At 37.1% G+C, this 23,601-nt stretch overlaps 1 protein-coding gene and 1 long non-coding RNA gene across 3 annotated transcripts; both read right to left on the bottom strand.

The window, feature by feature from the left end:
* Nucleotides 1–7,601: 7,601 nt before the first annotated feature.
* On the bottom strand, nucleotides 7,602–15,492 carry LOC105445861 (ATP synthase subunit f, mitochondrial-like). The gene is made up of 4 exons (XM_030984544.1): nucleotides 15,440–15,492; nucleotides 12,004–12,108; nucleotides 10,072–10,188; nucleotides 7,602–8,139 (listed from the first exon to the last, which is right to left on the bottom strand). The coding sequence occupies exons 1-4, from the start codon at nucleotides 15,450–15,452 to the stop codon at nucleotides 8,108–8,110; spliced, it is 267 nt and encodes an 88-aa protein (XP_030840404.1). The 5' UTR covers nucleotides 15,453–15,492; the 3' UTR covers nucleotides 7,602–8,107.
* Nucleotides 15,493–18,281: 2,789 nt separating this feature from the next.
* Nucleotides 18,282–22,513, bottom strand: LOC115923570. 2 transcript variants are annotated; one of them, XR_004063969.1, is made up of 4 exons: nucleotides 22,348–22,513; nucleotides 19,566–19,642; nucleotides 18,982–19,125; nucleotides 18,282–18,447 (listed from the first exon to the last, which is right to left on the bottom strand). It is a non-coding gene; the product is annotated as an uncharacterized LOC115923570 (long non-coding RNA). The 2 variants fall into 2 exon arrangements; XR_004063968.1 differs by lacking the exon at nucleotides 22,348–22,513 and having other exon boundaries at nucleotides 19,566–19,725.
* Between the last annotated feature and the right edge of the window lie 1,088 nt (nucleotides 22,514–23,601).

Raw genomic sequence — 23,601 nt, 5'->3', positions numbered from 1 at the left:
TGTATTTTTGTGTACGTATATCTTTTCTTCTCCATGCGCCTCGAACACATTATTCATGTGGAGTTGGCGCATTACAAATACTCTATATTATTATTATTATCAGAGAAACTCAGTTTATCAGTTGATAAACTCAGTTTATCAAATCAGTTTATCATTGATAAACACAGTTTTTCTGATAAACTGAGTTTATCTGAGAAAAACAGAGTTTATCTGGTTTTTACACAAAGGGCCTGCCATATACGCGCGCTGCATGAAATAGTCGTCACACTTCATATCTCGCCATGACGACATATACTTTTTGGGAAGTCGACTTGGTGAGATAATTTATGTCGCTATTACGAGATGAACTTTTTTGTGAAGTCGACTTGGCAAGATAATACATGTCGCCATGACGACATTAACTCTTTGTGAAGTCGACTTGGCAAGATAATTTATTTCGCCATGTCGACATTACTTTTTGGGTAGTCGACTTGGTTAGATAATATATGTCGCCATGACGACATGTATTTTTTTAGAAGTCGACTTGGTAAGATACCTTATGTCGCCATGACGACATGAAGTTTTTGTGAAGTCGACTTGGCAAGATAATTTATTTCGCCATGTCGACTAATAAAAGTTGATAAGTCGACATGGTAGGTTAAATATCTTTACATGTCGACATGATATGGATATTAAGTCGACTTGACAAGATGAAATATCTCGTCATGTCGTCAAGTAGAATGGCACTTTAACGCTTCCGTATATATCTTTTCAAATTGAGCAAATCTTTGTTCATTATGTAGTTTGTGTCCGAGTGAGAGCTTTAATAACGTGTAAAAAGGTGTGGACATTTGATCTTGACTGTCATTGTTTGCAAATGAAAATAATGCCAAAAGCACATGAAATACATGAATCCACCATGAATCTAGCCAAGAATACAGTTGGTTGACGCCCAATACTTCTGCTTCTCAACAAAATATTTTTTTTTTTATCTTCTTCCATATTACGGTAAAACAAATAAATATCCTATTTATGTGTATCGATACTTAAAATTTAGAAAATATTGTTTGTTTTTGCGTCTCTATGAAAAGAAAAAAACAACTTTGTAATTAAAGCGTTGGTCACAACCCACCGTGCGTGTTTTTAGTTCGTACGGTTTTTGGGGAGGCCACGGCCGCCACGTTTTTCTGAAAACGTAGGGAAAGGCAGGGAGGGAGTACCGACAACGCACGTCACACGCACAGTGTAAGTACGTGGCCCGCATGCCACACCTGGCCATGAGCGGTTGCGTGCATTGTACGTTGCGCACGTGGTAAGCGCGTTGCACGTGCTTACAACGTGCTTACAACGTACGGTCTCCGTGCGGTTGCCACGTTATTGTACGGAGGCCGTACTTAGTTAAAAACTTATAAGATATAAACAGTGGTTATAAAACTATTGTGAAACATCTCATTGATTTAATTTTATGTTTTTGTTTTCTAGGAGTTCATTATTAAATTGTGAGAAGAACTACTGACATCATATCTAACATCATTCCACAACACGCAGTTAGTAAGTATCGCACAATTAATCTGTTTCTTTGTTTGTTGCTTATTTCTAAGAGCATTCTCGCGTATAATAGAACAATTATTCGAACAATTTTGTGATGTTTTCCATTGTATTGCAAATTTATTTTCTTTCTTTCTCACTTAAATGTTGTTTATGTATTATTGGAATCATCACGAAACAAAATGACGTCTTAATAATTTCTATGCCTAACATGTAGAGTTGTTCAGTTTTAGGAATCTAAGAAAGTTCAGCAGTAAGAAAACTAGAACAAATCAAAGATGATTCTATCACTTTTTTTTTATTTCCTATTGTTTATCCTTAATCAATAACCTTACTTTTATGATAAATCGGAGCTACACCATAATTGTCCATTATACTCAAATCATTCTTATTGGGATTTTTCTGATAAACAAGGTGGGGTTCCTTACCATTTTATATTTCCAGTTTACAGTACATGTTAATTGACAATAAAACCAGACCCAAACAACAATATGGTATTTGGATATACAGTTTCATTAATGTATTACAGTCTGTCATCTAACCTCTATTCTCTCAATCATGTTTATATATTCGTAAAAGTAAAAAGTATGGTAAAGAAAAAGGGACAAGGAACTTTATATTCTTTCATTTGGGGCTGAAAATTGTGCTTTGAACTTCTAATCGTTTTACTGTTGTATTATTATATTTACCAGCTTTATTTGTTTGGCATTGAAGGCATTCTGAAAGAGGATTTAATCTCGTCCGACGTGGCTCTTAGTCTTCTCAGCTGTCACCTTACATCAATGCCGGGTAGTCAAGATAAAGCTATCAGGACAAAGTCTCTCAAGGTATGAATATTCATATCAATGCATATTCACACGTATGTCTATGAATATTCATGGTGTGTGGGTGGGTGTAGGTGTGTGTATTAATTTTTAAAAAATGCAGATTTGTATCAATCAGATCTCATAATTTTCATTTAGAGGACTGCCCTCTACCCTCTAAGAGACACAATTAGTGACTGAACTCTGGGCTTGGATGTTGTAAAAGAACAATTAGACCATATATAATAGAGATGACCACTAGACAAATTAATTACTTCCTAGTGATAACTTTATCAAAACTTATCACTCAAATTATTAATATATTTACTATTTGTTGGTCTTCTCTTTTTTAAAATCTTATTTTATAGTTCCCAGTGGACTACCAGTACTAACAAATTTCGACTCCCTGTCTATATATATATATAATATATATATATATAGACAGGGAGTCGAACTATCCCTTATCTTAAAAATAATGTTTTAAGGAAACTTCACATCAAAAAATTACTGAATATATATATGAGAGGTTCATTGTATCCTTGCCCATTAATCTATAAGATTTCCCCCCAAAATGTATGAGAGAAGAATAAAGCAAAATATTTAATCCTTTAATCACCGAGCCCCCTTACAAGTGAGGCACAGGGTAAAAACGCAAATGGTTCAAATATCCATAGAGATGTCTGCTTAGGTTCTAGGACACCTACCCCCTGGACACCCACCCGTCGGATAACCACCCCAGTCAACTACCCTCTGGACAACTACCCTCTAGGACTACCCCCGGACAACTGCCCCCTAGATTAGTTGTCCTGGGGGAAGTTGTCCGGGGGGGGGTAGTCGTCCTAGGGGTGGATGTCCAGGGGGTAAAAGTCCGGATAGGGTCTGTTTGTCATATCAGAACCAATGCATGTGTAGTAATATTCACTTTATAATCCTGAAGCCTTTTGCTTGTTACCTATTGAAGTGTAAATTTTAAAAATTGAAAGGGTTTTCTTTTTTTTTGTTAGTCTGGTCTCAATTCTTTCTTCTTTCTCCAGATTTTACGTCAGTTGGAGTCTTGGAGAGGCTTGAAGCAGACACCAGTCTAGATCAGCCACTGATGCCAGAGAGCCAGCTCATGTCCCAGTCATTATTAGAAGCTGCTGAGGCTGAAATACTAGCTTCCTCAACTAACACAACTCCAGTGAAAACTGTTCCGCCAACAGATGCCTTTTCTTCCTCAGACGGAGCACCAAAATCATCTGGAGGATCTTTGTTCAGTGGTATGACCGTAGCGACCAGATCGCCAGTAGCTCCTGGAGGGAAGACCTCACCAGGGATGTTTTTCAGTTCTGCCAATAGGCACAAGGAAGCTGAAGAAGGACATTCTGTTGCTGATCTGCTAATAGACACCCAGTTCATGCCAAAGTCAGACTCGTCAGAAACAAGCTTACTCGTTTCTGACACCAAGCCAAGTTCAGCAACAAATCATAAGACACAAGGAGAGTTCACACAGGTAATGAGTTCACCTGCTGCTTATAGTTTAAGTAATGTAAACTCTGCAGAAACACCAGTACATCAGAAATCCCTTGATCCAGAGGCGTCTCAGCACAGTAGGATGGATCCTATAATGTCCAGAGAGGCAGGGTTCCCTGACCTCTGGAACACGGTGTCCCCCAAGGAAGCATCTTCTGACCCTAAGGCTTCGTCACACCAAGTTCTCTCACAGCTCAGTACAGCAACGCCACAGGTTGATATGCCTTCGTCACAACATCCTCATCCTAGCATGACCTTACATCAGCCGGCCATGACAGCGCAGCATATTTCCCAGATGTACCCTCAGCTATCGTCGATCTCAAGTGGGATGACCTCGACACCGATCAATCTTGCCAAGAAGCCAACCACAGGGTTTGGATTTGTTGTGGACAATAATGATGAGAAGCAGAAAGCAGGAGCAAGTAGAGATGCCTTTAGTTTCATCCAAGATGCAATGAAAAATAGCAAATCATGAACCTCCTATGGGATACCCGTACAGGTAGAGACAATTGTAGTAATTGGCCTCGCTTCTATCAGTGTAGAATATAAGCCCCTTAAAACAGTTATGGACACTCAAGTTGGATTGATTTTTAGCTCTTTTGTCTTGTCGTAATTAATCATTACTTTGATTATTATCATTAGAAAGTGTGTTTACTCCCCTTTAAAATGATACCATATTTGTTAAGATTCTGCAGCCAGAGAGTGAGCAGCACATCAGAATATGAAGCGGGGTAAAAAGTGAAAAGTTGCAAATTGAACTGGTGAGCACTGGTATGCAGAGCACTCTTTTTTCTTTGACACAAGAGAGTGTGATTTGTGTAAATGACAATGGGGCTATTGTTTTACCAACTTATCATCCATGAAAGCCAAATTCTCAAGAATCTGAAATTAAAATGTATGCACTATAGTGACATGCCAAGCAAGATTTGCTACTATTTGGGCAATAGGAATGCACAGAATTTCAATTTGCAACTTTTCATTTTTGACATTGCCCCTTATTTTGATCTACTGTACATTCCATGTCTGAAAAGTCATGACAAATGGGGTAGCATTTAAAAAAGGAATAAACCCACTTTCTAATGATACTTAAATGATACTTCACATAGTGATGATTCTGCTATGCTTGCTTAAGTCGGGTCAACTGCCCGAGCTGTGATGGCCTTCCACACATTCCTGTCCAGCATGGCTGCTTTTATCTCTGACAGTTCAAGTCCCGTATCCTTTTTGATCGAGTAGGTCTGTATAGGTAAGATGAGGTCTTCCAGGTTTCTTCTTCCCGTGTTTAGGTTTCCAGAGTAAAAGCTGAGATATTGGTTCATTGATGTTCCTACAGCTGTGGCCTGCAAAACGTATTCTTCTTTCCCTGATCTTTTCTGATTCTTTTGGTAGATTCCCGTACAGCTCCTTATTTTTCATATGCTGACTCCAGTGCACGTTGAATGCTGTCCTAAGAAGTCTGGTGTAGCAACCATCTAATTCTTTTGCCAGCTTTGTTGTAACTGCCCATGCTTCGCAGCCGTATAGCAGCACAGATTCAACTGTAGCAACAAACAAACGTTGTTTGAACTGCCTAGGAAGAGAAGATTTCCAGATTCTTCCAAGCTTGCTACACGCTCTCCATGCTGCTGACTTACGAGCTTTCACATCTTTTTCTGTGCTCACCATCAGTGCTCCCAGGTACTTGAAATCAGGGACATTCTCCAACTGAATTTCATCATTTGTTTTTATAGTGATGATCCCCCTGTGATTGAATGACATGAACTTGGTTTTGCCTGAATTCATCCGGAGCCCGACCTTGCCTACCGATGTCTCCACCCTTCAAAAAATGAAATGGAAGCTCTTATTACCAATCATGTGAAAGAATGTTTTGAATATTACATGACAAAAATTTTGACGGGAAACCGCCTTCTAATTGATATATTTGGTAATTTTTTTTTTATCTCTTGCCTGTTGAGAGATAAAAATGCACGTGTCGCGCATGTGTGTGTAGTCCCATATACATCTTTCTGTGTACAGTGCTTCTAACTTTATGAAGACTTGGCCAAATTTCTTATCATTTTGATGATTCCAGAACCTTGCAGTACATCTATGCTAGATGATCAACCTTTTCTGATCGATTTCACAACGTTTCTTTCACAATGCAATTGCACGACAATAACTGGTCTTTAGCTTTAACAAATTTGAAACCCCTACCCCTGCATGTTCTCAAAGCTTTTTGCCTTCTTTGTTGTTATGACTGAAAAGAGATTTCATTTTATAAACTGGTCTCAACAAGTAAAGGATATTGGTAAACAAAGTGGACAACCCCCCCCCCCCCCCCCCTCGAGGGGGGGGGGGGGGGCTGACTGGTAAAGCATTTATAAGAAACCATTGTTATTATCGTTAATCAGGTAGGCCTTCTATTTTCCTTCATCTCTTCCAAGCATCTCATATATTATTTGTTATTCCAAATGTCTGTATTGCTACAACAATTTTTGTTTGGTAGCTGTTTTCTTCGCCATAAGATCAAGCCTTTCCATTAGTAAATATCTCCCTGTGTAAAGCAGGATTACTTTTTGACGTGCAATAAAGTAAATCCACCATTATATTTCTTTTATTGTGAGTTTCGATTTCTTTTTATATTTGTGTGTATTTAGTTGTACTGTAGTCAATGTTAAGTCAAGTTTTTTTTTTATTGCTTTTCGTATGACCAGACTAATAGTTGAACAGATTGGGACATGAGGACTTAAAAAAGAATATTTTAAACTTTCAGTAGGAGGCGGCCAATATGTAATTGTTTTCATGCAACTGTGATGTCATGACTTCAAATACAACTTTTTAAAGAATTCTTTGTCTTAGTTCTATGGCTGCATAAACTTCCCATAACACAATGTTACCCTAAAATACTTAGGATACTTAGTTATAACTTCTCATTCTCAAAACAAATAGTGGAAATGAAGCTATGACCTCACAGACTTGACCACATTGTTGATTGGATGCCTCTTAAATAGAATGATTGAAGACAAATTGCATTCATTGTTTTCCTCTCTCCCTCTCTCTCTCCCCTTCTCTTTGTGGTATTTCTGCTTTTAAAGACCGTCAATACTACTAGGCCAGAAGGGATTAGACCACAAAGCGAGGTCACTGACAGGTGGCCATCTCATTAACTCAGCTCTCAACTAACATAAGAAAAAGAGGATCACAGGCACCAATGGTCACCAATTAGACATTGTTTTTGCTCTATAGAGGGAGCAAGTAGCTACAAGTAGGACAGTGTGGCTTTAATCAAAGAAACATTGAAACAAGTTTTACTCTTCCTCAAAAGGCACTTTGTGGTGTTCTTCCCCCAGTACTGCAAAGCAATTACATTTGCCAAACAGATTACAGTGGATCTTGTTTAACGAGGACACTGGGACCATGAAAATGACCTTGTTATCAGATTCCCGCAAGAATCCCATCCAAGAATATGGAAGTTTCAAATTCTGTTTACACTATTGGCAAAACTATTTTTTTCAAACGAATAAATTTCATGCACAATTAAATGAAACAGAAAAATAAATTCCAAACCAAATTCTTGTTTTAAATACTTTGATAAAGACTGTAATTTTAGTGCCAGAGAAGGGAATGAATGGAAGTTATGATACTCAAGAAGACATGGCACTACCGGTAAGTTCCAAGAGCTTTGTAGTTTGCCATCTCGTTTACTTTTTTCTTTTTAAACCACCTTCAATGTTTCAGAAGACAATACATGGAAACAAATAGAATGGATAAGAGACAAAGTTCACATGGTAACAAATCTTTTAATTCTCATATAATTTTTTTTCTTTCTGTGTTACACAGCAAAATAATACAAACTTCTACATGGCGTGTTACAGGACAGTCAACGCATGACTGTCATTGGGCATTGGTCAAGTATTCATTCCATTCCACATTGTATTTCTATTGAAGTTTGGGGATTTCAGTGGTTCCTCCAAAAAGGGAACCGACTGAATGCAGAAGAGGGCTCAAGTTTCAAGGGGAAACTTATTGTCATCATGGCTTTCACACTGACACAAAAATGATTCTCAACAAGAGGAGAAAGCCTTGCGAGACAACAACCATTTCCATTCTATATTCAAAGTGTCAGTTCCTTCTCGTTGGTGAATTGTCTAAACGTCTATTAGATCAAGTTGATGAAGTCCAGATGGGTTGTATCCATTGAAGATGGAAATTGAATAGATTATCTTTAGAGCTAGGTGGTGGAATTGGGTAGATTGTAGAGGTCAGGTCTAAGGGCGCAGTCTTCATCACCAATGATGCTTCTTGAGACGATGTTGCTCTGTAAAGGAGAACAATTAAAGATACACATTTGTGAGATGCTTTAGAGGAAAGGTTGAATCCCAGATGAAAAGAAACCTGTGAGCTTTCTCTTTGTTTTATTTCAGTTTGGAAGAATATCATAGATAAGATCTCCTCTGAAAAAAACTGCTCTTCAAATGCCCTCATATTCAAAATATGATGAGAAATAGCTGAGAAGATTGAACCGAACTTTCGTGAGCAAGGGGTTTTCAGCAGGATTGAGCTAATATCTTATCTTTTCCTATGATTCTATAACCTCACAGTATCAACCCAGAGATGCCAACCTCTTGACACAAAAAAAGACAGACTGAGTATTCTAAAAAGTCAGATTTTGGAGAGAAAAATCAGATTTTCACGAAAACTCGACACTACCACTTGCCTGTTGGCCCCGGGCCAGTAAAATTTCAGAAAAATTTAATGAGAAAACTTTAAAGCAAAGATTTTGTTGGGGTTGCGGGGGTTTACTTGTACATGTTTCTATGCGATTCCGCTGTTTTTATGGGTTTTAAATTTTTTATTTTTAAGGATGTTTTTGTTTTTTTGTTTTGGAAAAAAAAAGATGAAAAATCGTATTTTAAGATTTTAAAATCATATTTCACTCTTATTATCGTACTAAATACAATTTAATCGTACTGGTTGGCATCTCTGTCAACCAACTCTTTTGTAGTACATTATCAACCATTCCAAATTGCTTCGTTTCGTTCAGTGCCTTACAATGTGTTACTTACAATGTAGAAAGAGGTTGAGAGGATAGAGGACATGCATTTCAATGATTGATAAGAAAACAAAACAGTAACATGGAAATACATCATAGGGCCATGGTAATGAAATGAACTTCTACAAAAATTCTTTCAGTACAATGTGAACATGCTCCATATCATTACAATGTGAACATGGCCTATAATCGGCTAAATATTTGCATGATGAAACACATTTATAAGACAACCATCTAAAAATTGAATAATGACATTGTCTTTTCAATTCAAAGAAAATAATGTTGAGGTCTATGATTACTTTCAATACTCCCTTCTACCTCACATACATTTAAGTCAATGAATTATTTTCATTTACATTTAATTGTCACTAAAAACATGTATGAAACATTGATCCTAACTGCTAAGACAAGGTGGTAGATTTTAAAAGTTTAAATATTGCTTACTTTCAACTTAGTTATATAAGTGGTATGAATGTTTATTTTATCGTCAAAACATGTCCTAAGGTATTTGAAATTCTTCCTTATTTCAAGAATAATTTTCTGGAAAGCAACTTCAAATGTCATGAAATCTTTGTAACTGGTGCATTATCAGTCTGAGTAAATTGTCTTTTCTCAGCAATGTCAACACATCAGTTTTAATGTAGCACTGTTGCTTGGCCTGAGACTGCCAAAGATCCTTACCAATTGGCAAAGAGGGCTGAATAGGTTCAAATACAGTGCAAAATGATAATAACCTGCATAAAGATGCTTTGGTCTTCCTAAACCATTACACCTAGAGTGTAACAAAGCGAGTTTTAAAGGGCAATCCAACCTTTGTAGTGAGTTGATTTGAAGGAAAGAAGAAATAGAAATATCGCAAGCTCCATTGGGTAAAGCAATTCGATGCCAAGACCACCCCTGTATGTTCAAAGGAGGGACATGCTCTATATCATTACAATGAGAACATGACCTATAATCAGCAAAATATTTGCTTGATGAAACACATTTATAAGACAATAATCTAACATTTGAATATTGACATTGTCTTTTCGATTTACAGAAACAACTTTTGAGGTCTATGATTACTTTCAATACTCTCTTCTTCCTCACATAAGTGAATAAATTCTTTTCATTTGAGATTATTTCCCACTAATATGAAACATTAGTCCTAACTGCTAAAACAATGCAACAGATTTTAACAGTTTAAATATTACTTACTTTCAACCTTGAAGCGCCACATGTAGTTAAGAATGACAAAAGTTGCTATAAACTGGCCAACTGGAGCCACATTGCCTCGTACTACATTGATGTATTTGTTGTAATACCTTGTGCGGCCTGTATTTAAAGAAAGGAAAAATAATAACTTTTCAACTCAGTGAAACAAAAGCCAACATAATCTTAAAGAAAAGAAATATGATACACATTTCAAAATGTAACAAGTATGGAATAGATCACAACTGATGAGGAGCAGTAAAATTGCAACATATGATTTGCTACAGAATGTCAGCATCGATAATTGACACCCCAGGGCAACTAATGATTTAATCAAGAAATTAGAACAAATGAAAAATAGTAAATACTTCTCATTCAAGTCACACTCTTACTATGAACATGACTGACAATGAAAGCGGACAAAATATACAGTTCCTCAGGTAGACAAAGGAACATCCCTTCACTGCTATTATGTAAAAAGTGAATATGCATGTGACACCTGTTCTACACATTTTTACATAATAGCAGTGAAGGGATGTTCCTTTGTCTACCTGAGGAAATGTATATTTTGTCCGCTTTCATTGTCAGTCATGTTCATAGTGTCTTGAGCTAAATTATCTGCTTTTCTTTCATATTCTTTCTTTAGTTGGAAATATATAAATATAGCATCCTCATTAATCTTTCTCTAATAGTCTCCATAAAATTGAAGCACTTTGGTACTGATAAATGTAGTTAAATAAGTGATATGAATGTGTTTTATTCTTATCATTATTATGGGAAAAGGGTAAACCAAGCCCCTTGTCAAAATATGTCCTTAGGTATTTGAAATTCTTCCTTATTTCAAGAACAATTTTCTGGAAAGCAATTTCAAATTTCACAAAATCTTTGTAACTGGTGCATTATCAGTCTGAGTAAATTGTCTTTTCTCAGCAACGTCAACACATCAGTTTTAATGTAGCACTGTTGCTTGGCCTGAGACTGCCAAAGATCCTTACCAATTGGCAAAGAGGGCTGAATAGGTTCAAATACAGTGCAAAATAATAATAACCTGCATAAAGATGCTTTGGTGTTCCTAAACCATTCCCGTAGAGTGCTACAAAGAGAGTTTTAAAGGGCAATCCAACCTTTGTAGTGAATTGATTTGAAGGAAAGCAGACAAATTAGAGAAACAGAATGGCATAGCTTGATATAAATTGGACCAATAATAAAGAAATTCATGAATGTTTGATCACTACATCTGTGCGAATCTCAAATTGACAATTTAGTCAGTGGCTTCCGCTTGTGATGTATACAAAAGTATCATTAATTTGTTTTTCTTTCTCTTAAGCGCTTTCTCCCAAGAGGCACACAGGTATATTATGGATAGCATTTCATCAAAGGTCCTCTTAAGTGAAAAGACCCACCTGCATTATACATTTTGAAAATGAAAATTTTAGTCATGTTTGTGGGTGGAAAGAAATGGGAAAGTTGTCCAGCAATACGTAACAGTGACATAACCAATTCAGCCAATTTGGAGTACCTATACAGTGATTACAACTTTCAAACATGCATAACTTTCTTATTTATTAGCTTATTTTGTTCAAACCTTCATTAGTCTGCTTCCCTGATTTGTCAACTTTCTTTAAAAGTAGTTGTCTATTAAAGACCGTCATTACTACTGGGCCAGAAGGAATTAGACCACACAGCAAGGTCACTGACAGGTGGCTATCTCATTAAACTCAGCTCTCAACTAACATAAGAAAAAGAGGATCATGGGGGACCAACAGGCAACGATTGGGGAAGTTTTCTATATAGAGGGAGCAAGTAGCTACAAGTAGGACAGTGGGGCTTTAAGGTTGGATTTTCCTTGGAAAATTTGGACCAAGGGTAAAGCAATTTGATGCCAACAACCCTGCGTCAGCCCCCATCCCCCTCATATTACGCTGCCAGTGATCTTACCTCTTCCAAAAGCTCTGACGAGACCTCCTGGTGTGAAGGAACAGGTTGATAACCACTTAGGCAGCTGACCAAGCTTCACCTCACTCAGCCTCAACTCTGCAACAGCTACAAAATAAACATTGACAATGCAGTCAGTCAAATGATTTCGATATTTTGAATGCACTCCTCACAGAAAATATGATCTACACAAATTGTTCACACTAAGCTTAAGGTAATATAGAAGTTATTAGGTTAGTGGAAGGACAATTGGCAGAAGAAAAAAAAATCACTTGAACAAAACTATTTCAGAACAGGATATCAATATGTGAAATAAAATGCTGGAAGATTGAGGTGCTTATTCCCCACACAAGGAGAACTGGGGCAAGTACAAGTGTACATTGCTTCAAAAGCTATGCAATTTCAAAATGTTTTCTTTATGTGGGGCTTGTGGGCAATGTCTCTGAAAATGTGAGAAGACAATAGAATTAATCAAGAAAGGGGACATAAATGAAGCTTTGGGGAGTTGGAAAATATGTTACTGTTTATCTAATTTCTCATTCCAACTCATATCTGGAAGATGACTGCACCCTCTCCTCCTTCCCCCTCCAAAAAAATAAGTCTTACATAACTTTTTTTTTAAGTTCAAAAAATTCTCATTTTCGTCATGTTTTAATTTAAGGTACAATATTGCAAGTTGTGCTGAAATGTTTGTTGATTTTAAGTGTGTACCTATGCTGAGTGTGCGTCAGTTATATGTGAAGTGCGTCACCTGTTTAAAGCATGTCAGTGTATTATGTAATATTACGTATTGGCATTGCCATTGCGCTTAAGTCAGGTAGGCCCTCTCTCACTAAAATTCAAAGCCGCTCAAGCGGCTCCGCCAATCTCATTGGCTAAGAGAGAGCGAGAAAAAAAACAACAAAAAAAAACAAAACAAAACAACAACAATAAAACATCTTTACTTCTATATCCGAGAGTGCGCCGGCTGACACAGTGTGCTTGCTTGCTTCGTTATTTTATTTAAATGTATGCAATATACAAATGTATTCATTTTACTATTATCTGTAATGTTCGTTTACCAGCTGAGCACCCATTGTATAATAATTTAAGTACGTGTACTTTTATCTACACTGTAAGAAAGGAAGGGATAATATAAACAGCACCACCGCAAGTTTATTATTATTTCCTTTTTATTTTTGAATTATTTAGATTGGTCACTTTTTACATGTATATCCGTCCTCCATTTATTACCACAATTACTTTACTGGGGCCTACAGCCTTACAAGCTTGCTTTCATGTAGGTCCCATCATATTTCTCTTAGTTAAATCACAAATTCATATTGACCACTTATTTTTGTTATTATTATGTGTTAATGAAAAAAAAAAATTTGTACTTCATTTGAAATATACGTATGTTTATGAGAAATATGAAAATAAATGAAATGAAATGAAATTGTAAACTAAGTGCACAGCGCTCAATGCGGAAAGTTCTACGTGGAGTGTAGGACTACAAGTGTGCAAGGTTTGTCGTGTGTGGAAAAAATAGCCTTAAGGGCTCTCTCGAAATGTTTTTTTAATGATATTATTCGAGAGAGCCTTAAACGGCTCCCATACCCCTGCACGGAGAGGCATGTAAACAAAACTCAAAAGTGGTCCAAAATCACACTTTCGCGCACCCGACCAATATTGGACAGTGGCTTTGATAAATTTTGTCCGAGTTTTGGTCTTAATTAGCGCTTTAATTTCAAAATCGGATCTAAAAATAACAAAATAAGAGCAATTTTCTTACCAGACCGATACAGCTCAGCTCCCTTTTCACGTGTACCGTGTGAATTCACGATGTCTACACAATGGTGATGACCTCTGACTAGCACTTCGTAAATGTGCTGCTTCCGTATAATGCGCTGAATAACACTCATACAGCGCATTATACGGAAGCAGCACAATTTACCCACAATTACGGAAGTGCCAGTCAGAGGTCATCACCATTGTGTAGACATCGTGAATTCACACGGTACACGTGAAAAGGGAGCTGAGCTGTATCGGTCTGGTAAGAAAATTGCTCTTATTTTGTTATTTTTAGATCCGATTTTGAAATTAAAGCGCTAATTAAGACCAAAACTCGGACAAAATTTATCAAAGCCACTGTCCAATATTGGTCGGGTGCGCGAAAGTGTGATTTTGGACCACTTTTGAGTTTTGTTTACATGCCTCTCCGTGCAGGGGTATGGGAGCCGTTTAAGGCTCTCTCGAATAATATCATTAAAAAAACATTTCGAGAGAGCCCTTAAGGCTAGGAAAAAAGGATGTTCCAACATTTTATTTTTTGCTTGCCGGTTTCATCGCAGAATTTGCTATAGAACGTCAGCATCGATAATTGACACCCCAGGACAACTAATGATTTAATCAAGAAATTAGAACAAATGAAAATTAGTAAATACTTGTGTTATTCAAGTCACACTCTAGAGCTAAATTATCTGCTTTTCTTTCATATTCTTCCTCTAGTTGTAAATATATTAAAAAGGCATCCTAATTAAACTTTCTCTGATAGTCTCCAAAAATTCATGCTCTCTTCATGCAGAGGTCAGAGCTACCAAGTGTCACGCATTAGGCGTGACATCACGCATTTGGAGGGTCTGGAAATGCTCTCACGCAAGGCGCGCACGCTAGATTTAGAAAAAAGGCTATAGATCTACCTTATACGTGTGTTATACCCTCGCACGCGCGCTTGTGCGGCGAAAAATTAAAATGTCACGCATTGCCGATCTTTGAACTTGGCGTCTCTGAGAGGTACAGGTGCAAATGAGTAGGGGCGCTGGTCCGAGAATGAGGATCGTACGCACCGACGCGTCCGGAAAAATAAGGATCATCCGCATTTTCGTAGATGTTTCTGATCCGCACGTTGGCCATGCGAAAAACAAATTCTGGAATGAAACCAGCAAGCTTTTTTCGCGGACGATCTTTAACTTATTTTTTAGGACGATAATGTCCGCGTTTATGCAGACGATCCTCATTCTCGGACCAGCGCCCCTACTGCTAATTTCACTTTAAAATTTTTATTGTCAATATCATATTTAATTTAATATTTATTCATAATTCATGCCATACGTCACCAAGCTTAGCCTACCCCCGGGCCCTGCCCTGGCCCTGCCCACCAAGCGCGAGCAGTGAAATGTGCCTGCTTATGATTTGCTAAAAAGTACCGGCACCTGCACCAGTACAGTGCACCAGTACAGTGCCATGGTGTGCTGCGGAGCTGAGCGACTCGTGCAAGCTCACTGGTTTAAACCCGGGTTTAAACCTTTACAGTTCGTTCTTACTGGAAGTATGTGGGGGTATTAATGTATAGGTATATAAAGTAAATATCACTCATAATGCACAATTACTCAATCAACATTCATCATGATCAATATCTCAAATAATCATGATTCAAAAGTAAGTACTAAAATTTCTTTACCTTTGTCCGCCATGTTGGAATTTGACTTGGACCTGCGGATGAATATGGCATGAAAGAGTAGTATCGGTAAACTCGCCGTCAATCGAGGGTTTATTTTATTGGCCCATGAATATGTTGCAATGAGGACTGTGTCTCGCCGGGTGGCGTCTTATTTTTTCGTACCACGGCGAGCCCGGATTCCTGTTTTATCATGAATATTCATTAGGCAGGGCCGGGGAAAGTCTCGATTCTCTTGAATATTCATGTATGATCGAGGCATGCGCAGCATCGAATATCGTGTGTAACAAGTACGTTGGATTAATGTCAGGCCTATAATATGACATAGAAAAGCAATGTCATGGTCATTTAGATAATACAGTCATAAATGCTGTGTTTAATTACTAGTAAATGCCAAAATGTCAGTATCGGTAGACAAGATATATAGCATATATTTCAAATAAGAGTCTTGATAGGCAATTTGTGAGTAGCCTAGGCCTACTTTTCTGAGATTAATGGGAGTCTAGTTCTTTTCATGAATTGGTAAATAATCAGTTCTAGGTTTGCTTTTTAAATATTACAAGCAGAGGTTGCATTATGGTATCTTGTGATACAGTATTATAAACCGTATAAAATAGATAACAAGAATAGGCCTACATACAGACATTTATCAAAAATAAAATACTTGTGTATTGCACTTAAATTATTTCTATGATCTATGCTCACTTAACTGCATAAGGAAGAAAAGGAAGAAAGAAAAATGGGATTAGAAAGAAGAATAACAAAGTTAAAAAGTAAAATATATATAAATAATAAATGAATGGAAGAAATAAAGAATACGGAATAGATACCAAGGAAGAAAGAAATAAATTGAAAGAAAATTGAAATGAAAAGAAGACAAAAGAAAAAGGGAAAGGAGCAAGATAATATTGATACCATATTTTCAATCTTGTTTTCTTTTATCTTGCCTCTTGTTTTTGTTTAGGCCTAGCTATCATTTTTTCCTTTCCTTTCTCTTTTTCTCTTAAAAGTTCTCTTTGGTTTCTTTCTAAAATAATGAGGGAAGGGGGGGGGGGGGGGGGGGGGGGTGGGGGACTCGATGATAATTCATCATTTGAAGGTTTACAATGTGAAGTCCACGAGTTATATGCACCCACTGAAGAAAATCCATGTACAGGGTTGCTGCAGGAACCCCAGCACCCACAGATCCCACGCATGATGAGACAAACTCGAGAGAAAACTACACATTCTTTCACATACATTGAAGAAAAAAAAGAAGAAAAAAAAAATCCAAGATCGGTTGAACTCTTTTTGACCCCTCCCCAGGACGTCGATCAATTACATGTATGTGCCCCCCCCCAAAAAAAAAACTCTGGCTACAGCCCTGGCGATAATTACCCACTATTCAAATCTGACAGGTGCCCCTTTTTCTTCAACAAATGCCCCTTTAACTTCATAATAAGTGCCACTGTTCCATTTTCATAAGTGCCCCTTGTGATATCTGATAAAAGCCCTTTCATTTTTGTTTTACTTTGACACGCGTCCCCTTAAACTTTCTAACAAGTGCCCTTTTACCTTTTGATATGTGCCCCTTTCCCTGTTTAATAGGAGCCCCAACCCCAACCCTTTCTCATAAATGCCCCTTTGACACATGCCCCCTTTTCCTTTTTTTATAATTCCCCTTTTCTCTCTTTCTCTGTCTTTCGAAAACTATCTTCTGCAAGGTTTGTTCTCTTGACTGAGCAACCTGTTGCAATTCCTTTCTGTCTCACTTTCAGTCGTACTTGTTGCCACTCATTTGCATTCACTCGTTATCAACTACCATCAACCATTCCATATTCACTCCATTACTGTCCACATTTCAATTTCATTCTCTTCACTCTCCCTTTTTGCAGCCTTTCCAGGAGCTTTGCTAGAAGTAGAACATTTTTAATGTAGAGGCCAGAGAAACCGGAAAGTATGTTAATCATTTTATTCAAATATCTAACTTGAAAAAAAGGAAAGTGAAACATTGTTTAATTACAATATATTGACATAATTTTGTTAAAGAAAAAAATTGAATTTAACACTGGAAATTTGTAATTGGTTTGCCAGCCCCCCCCCCCCCCAAAAAAAAAAAACACACTCAAAACACAACAGTGGTACCAGGGTTTTTGTTAGGAGGCCCATGTACTGTATAATTTTTATTATTAAGAATAGTTTTCTCTTTTTTATTAATTTGACATTGGCATACCGTAAATTTCACCAGGAACCCCCCCCCCCCCTCCCGACACTGCCATTACTTCTACCAACAGTAATGCTATAATTCAAAATTTCACTTTCTAAATCCTTCTAATATAAACATATAATCATATTTGTACAGAGGATAAGATAAGAGGATAGCAAGCCCCCCCCCCCCCCCACTCCCTGTTTTCTTTAGTTGGGAAGCATCGAAACATGATTCTATGAAAGCTACCAGTTTGGATACGAAAGGCAATGAGGATTAGCAGTTTCCATATTTAATGCATTTAGAGTGTTGTCTTTCAAACCTTCTTACATACAATACTTGAAGTAGCAATAATTTCATAATCTACAAAACTTCCCATACAGAAGTCCATAGAGGTGAATGAATTTTAACATGTATAATTATAATCAAAATATCATTGATTAATTCAATCTTTGATATAGACTGATAGACCTTTATCAATCAAATTTGAAGGAGAATCTTTCTGCCCAGTCCTCAGTTTCATCCTATAAGATGGTAGTTGACATTGTTAGAATTTTAATGTTTATTCGTTGAGGATTAGTTATCTTTAATTATTTGAAAGTCGACAAGATGATAAACTTCATTAGCTTTATTGAATGTAGTATTCTACAAACATATAATACAAATAACAAATAAATATCATGTAAATATTCCAGTTTAAACCCATCTCTATTGTCCTTTTTCATTATATGAGGGTGGCATCTTTAAGACGTAGTCTCGTGTAGATATCTTCTGCATCCATCACTAAAGTTGTAGCCTAGTTTTCAGAAAAAAATATAACCCAAGTCTGTTGAATGGAAAAATGAAATAAGATATAAAAAAATCAACAATGACTAATAACATACACCCTGATACCTGCTCAGAAAAAGGAAGGACTGAAATTAACTTGGGGTTCTAGTGGGCAAACCTAAACTATTTTTTGTACAAGACTAGTTTAAATACTGACCGCATCTTAAATTATTACTGATGATCCCATTAAGACGATAGGCCTGCTGGAGCTCGGATCAGACAAGGTATGAAATAAGTAATACAATGTAATACAACTCGTGCTCATACCGGTAATTGAATAATACTCGGTTAAGTATGGGACAAAAAATGACCAAACAACTTTGACCAGAGAATGTACTGGAAATAATGCTACTGAAACATACGTAATGTAGACTTATATTTCATCTATATTGACATTTAATTTTTAATCTAAATTACAATTGTGATATTAAGTCAATTATTCTTTTACAAGTCAACTGACAATGAAAAATATCTGTTTTAGATCTATAATTTTCTCCATGACATTTGTTCCACAAAAATGTATTGGGGGTACCTTCATGTATATTAGCACACTTGCTCGTATGAAGTGTAGTAGGCCCGCATCTCTAGATATGATCCCGTCAACATCTGTTCTTTGTTCCTCTCCTGAGTTTGCAAACCAGAATGCCTTCATCATCCACTGTAGAGAGGCATCATCCTACATGAGAGAAAACAAAGTAGGTACATGTACTTCAATTAAAAACTGATACTGATGGATACATATCAACCATAATACATCCTATAAACAGACTTTTATCAATCTTATTTTGTGTTCTTCTTCATCTTCATTGCTCAAGAAGTGAAAGTACCCCTTACAAAAAAAAAAATGAGGGGTCCTGTGTATACCCTACATGTAGTGCTTACAATGTGCATTTGATATGGCTCTTCTAAACACAGGACCTCCTGTAAATAAGGACAAATTTTCCTTTGTAAACAAAGAAAGAAAAGACATCAATATTTGTATACTAGGTGCAGAACTAGAATAAAATATACCCTCCACTATATATGCTTGCAATGTCAACTTAGTTCCATTTCCTTTTGAGTGAATTAATAGGTGGTCGTTTAATATGTGTGTGCTAAATAACCTGATAACTGTACCTGCATGGGACTTTCTGCTTCATCTTGCAAATATAAGAGATGTTGTAATGTCCTCCTTCCAGCTCTTCAGTTTCAATCTTTTGGAACAAAAAGAAGAAGAAAATCAATACGACAATCAAGGCATCCCTTTCTCCTTAACAAAATAAAATAGATCTAGCATAATTCAAATTAATAGATATTTTTATGCATTGGTTGGCCTTAATTTTAATATGGTGTGGAAATCAACATTCCTATTTAATGAACCACAGTACAAAGTAAAACTAAATGGAAGATTTAACTTGTGCATCAAACAGTGGTTTCTATGGCCTATGAACACGAAGCAGTACTAAGTAGAATTAGTTTATTATAACAAGAAGAGGTGGACTACATACCATATAAGCAGAGGCGGCGCTCCGAGAGGGGGGGGGGGGGCAGAGTGCCCTCCCATTTGGTCAAGTACCCTAAAAGTGCCCCTTTTTGCATAGGAAAAGTGCCCCTTTTTACATAGGAAAAGTGCCCCTTTTACTCTGACAAGTGCCCCTATTAAGTTTTTAAAGTGCCCCTTCCCCTTTTAATAACTACCCCTTTTAACTTGGATAAGCGCACCTTATATCTTCACATGTGCTCCCTTTCATTTTTAATAAGTGCCCCTTTTTCTTATAAGTGCCCCCATTTAAAAATAGGCCCTTTCCCTTCTCATAAATGCCCCTTTTCATCTATGAAAATAGTTCCTTTTCATTCTCTTAAGTGCCCCTTTTCATCTCTTGTAAATGACCCTATTCACTTCTGAGAGATACTTGTTTTACTTTGACAAGCACCCCTTCCCCTCCTAGTCAGTACTCTTTTCATCTCTTATAAATGCCCCTTTTATTTTGACACGTCCTCCTTTTCCTTCCTATATAATGCCTTTTTTCCTTATAAGCACCCTTACCCCTTATCATAATTACCGGTATTACTTTTCGTCTTTGATAAGTGCCCCGTTTATTTAAACATGTGCCTTTTTTTCTTTTTAATAAGAGCCACTTCCCCTTCTCATTACCCTTTTAACAATGATATGTACCCTATTTCCTTTCTTATAAAGAACCTATCCCTTTTTCATAAATGCCCCTTTTCACTGCTTATAAATGCCCCCTATCAAAATCTGATGGGTGCCTCTTTTCCGTCGACAAATGCCCATGTTCTTATCATCCCTGGTGCATGCCTCTTTGTTTAGGTGTAAGAAGTGCCCCATTTTCACCTCTGATAATTAGCCTTTGTACTTTGACACATGCTTCTTTTCTTTTCTGATAAGTGTCTTAACCCTTTCGATAAGTGTCCCCTTTTCCTCTCATCATTAAACGTGTCCCTAATTTCAAGCGACTAAAAGCAATTTCCCACAAAGCTCGCTCGCTACGCTTGCCCATAGTTATAGATGTTATAATTATGTAACTTATCACAGATCTATTCAGTCTTCCGTTATGAGATTGTGCTTATATAACCCCATCAGGATTGGGTTTTCCTCTTTATAAGATGTAATTTTTCGCACTGCAAGCCAAAAACTGCAAAGTATGATACTTAAGCAATATCTTAAATGCTGTATTAAGAGAAACAAATATTGAAATCATCCCTGATAATGTAATCACAAAATAGGGGTATATACCAATGTCAAAAAAATGGTATATTTTCCCTCTGAAGGTGCCCTTTTTTCAAGAAAGTTTTTTTGTTGGTGCCCCCCCCCCCCCCACTTTGGAAGTTGCTCCGCCGCCTCTGCGTATAAGTAAACATAATTGTCGACTACCCTAGGGGTCTTCTCTTATACAACGTCCAACAAGTATCAAATGAACTGCACACTTTGGAGAAGAAAAAATCTTTAATATAGGTCTAGATCTAGAAAAGTTATGACAACTTGACAAGCACACTGGACACACACAACATCTGAACATTAAATAAATGAATCCTAGGTCTAGTTTGTTTGTTTTTGAATATTTTTATTAATAAGTTCCAGGTTTACGTCTAAATGAAATATGGTTTGGAGCCGTTTGATTATCCATGGTCACAAACAATTTTGGTCTAAAAGTTGACACGCACCAATGATGCAACTGAGCGAACGGATAGCACTTAGTCTTAGTAATACTAGTATAGCCAACAGAGTCGGCATCTACTAAAGATATAAACAAGAACTAACCCTCTTGGATTATTAAAGAAATCATACTTCATAGATTATTTTAAGGTGTAACGTTAAATCTAGATTTGAATTCAATGGATGATTGGTGAATTAGATTCACGATGACGATCAAATTTGGAATAAAACCTGATCAGAAAGTTTTATCTTGATGCAGATGAGCACCGAAATTCCCCAACGAGGGCCTGCCGGAACCCCGGGGCTCTAAAGGGTGACATGAAGGCAAACCGCAGTCAAACTACTTCACGACGATGAAAATCAAAGTGCAATTTCAAGAGAAATATTTTCCTAGCCTTTTCCCCACAAATCTGTTGAGAACAGTCTCAAAATGTAAAGAAATTACGGCGCTAGTGTAGCAAGGTATCCAAAATATAGCCTACTAAAACAGACCCCAAATTTCAGACCCCAAATTTTGTGGTCATCATTACCCTAACCCTAACCCTAACCCTAACCCTAACCCTAACCCTAGAGATAATGATAAACACGAAATTTGGGGTCTAAAATTTGAGGTCTGTTTTAGTAGGCTATATTTTGGATACCTTGCTACACTAGCGCCGAAATTACAGTAGATCACGAATTACAGCTTTTTCAAATTAATGACTAAATTCTCTTAATCTACTGATATTTCAATCAATTACTCACCCATATGCATTCTCCGTGAACTAAATCTTCTCACTTTGTGCGAGTATAGCGCGCGTCGTGCATTCCCACCTCGATATGAATATTTAAGAGAATCGAGACTTTCCCCGACCCTGCCTAATGAATATTCATGATAAAACAGGAATCCGGCCTCGCCGTGGTACGAAAAAATAAGACGCGCCCCGGGTGTATAGGGTTAAATTTATAGACATTTGGACATTGGCAAGTGCCGGTGGACATTAATGCGCCAAATGTGGTTCTCAAATTGCGAAAGATCCTTACTCTTGGAAGGGGTAGGAAAAAGCAATTTTACGTCATATTACTCCAGGAAGTGCCTGAAAATGCGTCTAATTTGGTTCTTTAAATTGCAAATGCTTCTTACTCTGGGAGGGGGTTTGGTCGCTCCGCTCCCTCGCCGCTTTTTTTTTGTCAGCCCCCCCCCCCCCCCCCAAAAAAAAAAAATGTTTTTGCTCATTACGCCACTGGGCAGAACGGAATAGCTAAGTTTGAGCTAAGGTCTGTCGATTGGGAGAAAATTCATTTAGGGTTGTCTGGTAATTTCCTCACGAATATAAAGATATTTAATAGAATTATTTTTGCAATGAAATATTGGATATGATGCAGGGGAAAGTCCGTAATATTGCCTTTGGGTGATTAACAAAATGAACTGTTGGAATATGTAGGGAAGAAGCAAAGGATATTGCAGAGTGAGGGGAGGTAAATTAGCCTTACAAAAGTGTGAACAAGTGAAATTTACATGAACTTTGAACACTGGATTATTATAGCCTCGTTTAATAATTTATTCATTTCTTTAAACGCTCCAATTATAGGAAAAGTGTATGGTATGTCGGTGCGGAATTGTGGTCGGGTGGTGGGCATGTTTGTTTACGATGTGTGTGTGTGGTTTTTTTGTTTTTGTTTTTTGTTTGTTTTGTTTGTTGTTGTTGTTGTTGTTTGTTTGTTTGTTTGTTGTTGTTGTTTTTTTTTTTTTGGGGGGGTCTGGTTGGACGGGGTAGTTTGTTTTATAACGTTACAACGGATTTCACTTTTGATTGTTTTCATCAATCGTACAATCTATGAATTGAAAATGTATTGAATTATGTCAAGATGAAAACCAATTGTATTTCTAAAAATGATTTATGTTGTTTTGGAATCATTCAAAAAAACTATGGAGAAAAAAAATTGTCTTGTGAGATCGATAGATCAGTCCTTTCTTTAGGGGGAGGGCGTTTAAGATTAGCAAAAGTAATTGCTTTA

Source organism: Strongylocentrotus purpuratus, unplaced genomic scaffold (genome assembly GCF_000002235.5).
Source record: "Strongylocentrotus purpuratus isolate Spur 01 unplaced genomic scaffold, Spur_5.0 spur5_scaffold_14, whole genome shotgun sequence".
In the NCBI taxonomy this organism is placed as follows: Eukaryota; Metazoa; Echinodermata; class Echinoidea; order Camarodonta; family Strongylocentrotidae; genus Strongylocentrotus; species Strongylocentrotus purpuratus.
The sequence above is the reverse complement of the archived record's forward strand: the minus strand, read 5'-3'. Positions and strand labels throughout refer to the sequence as shown.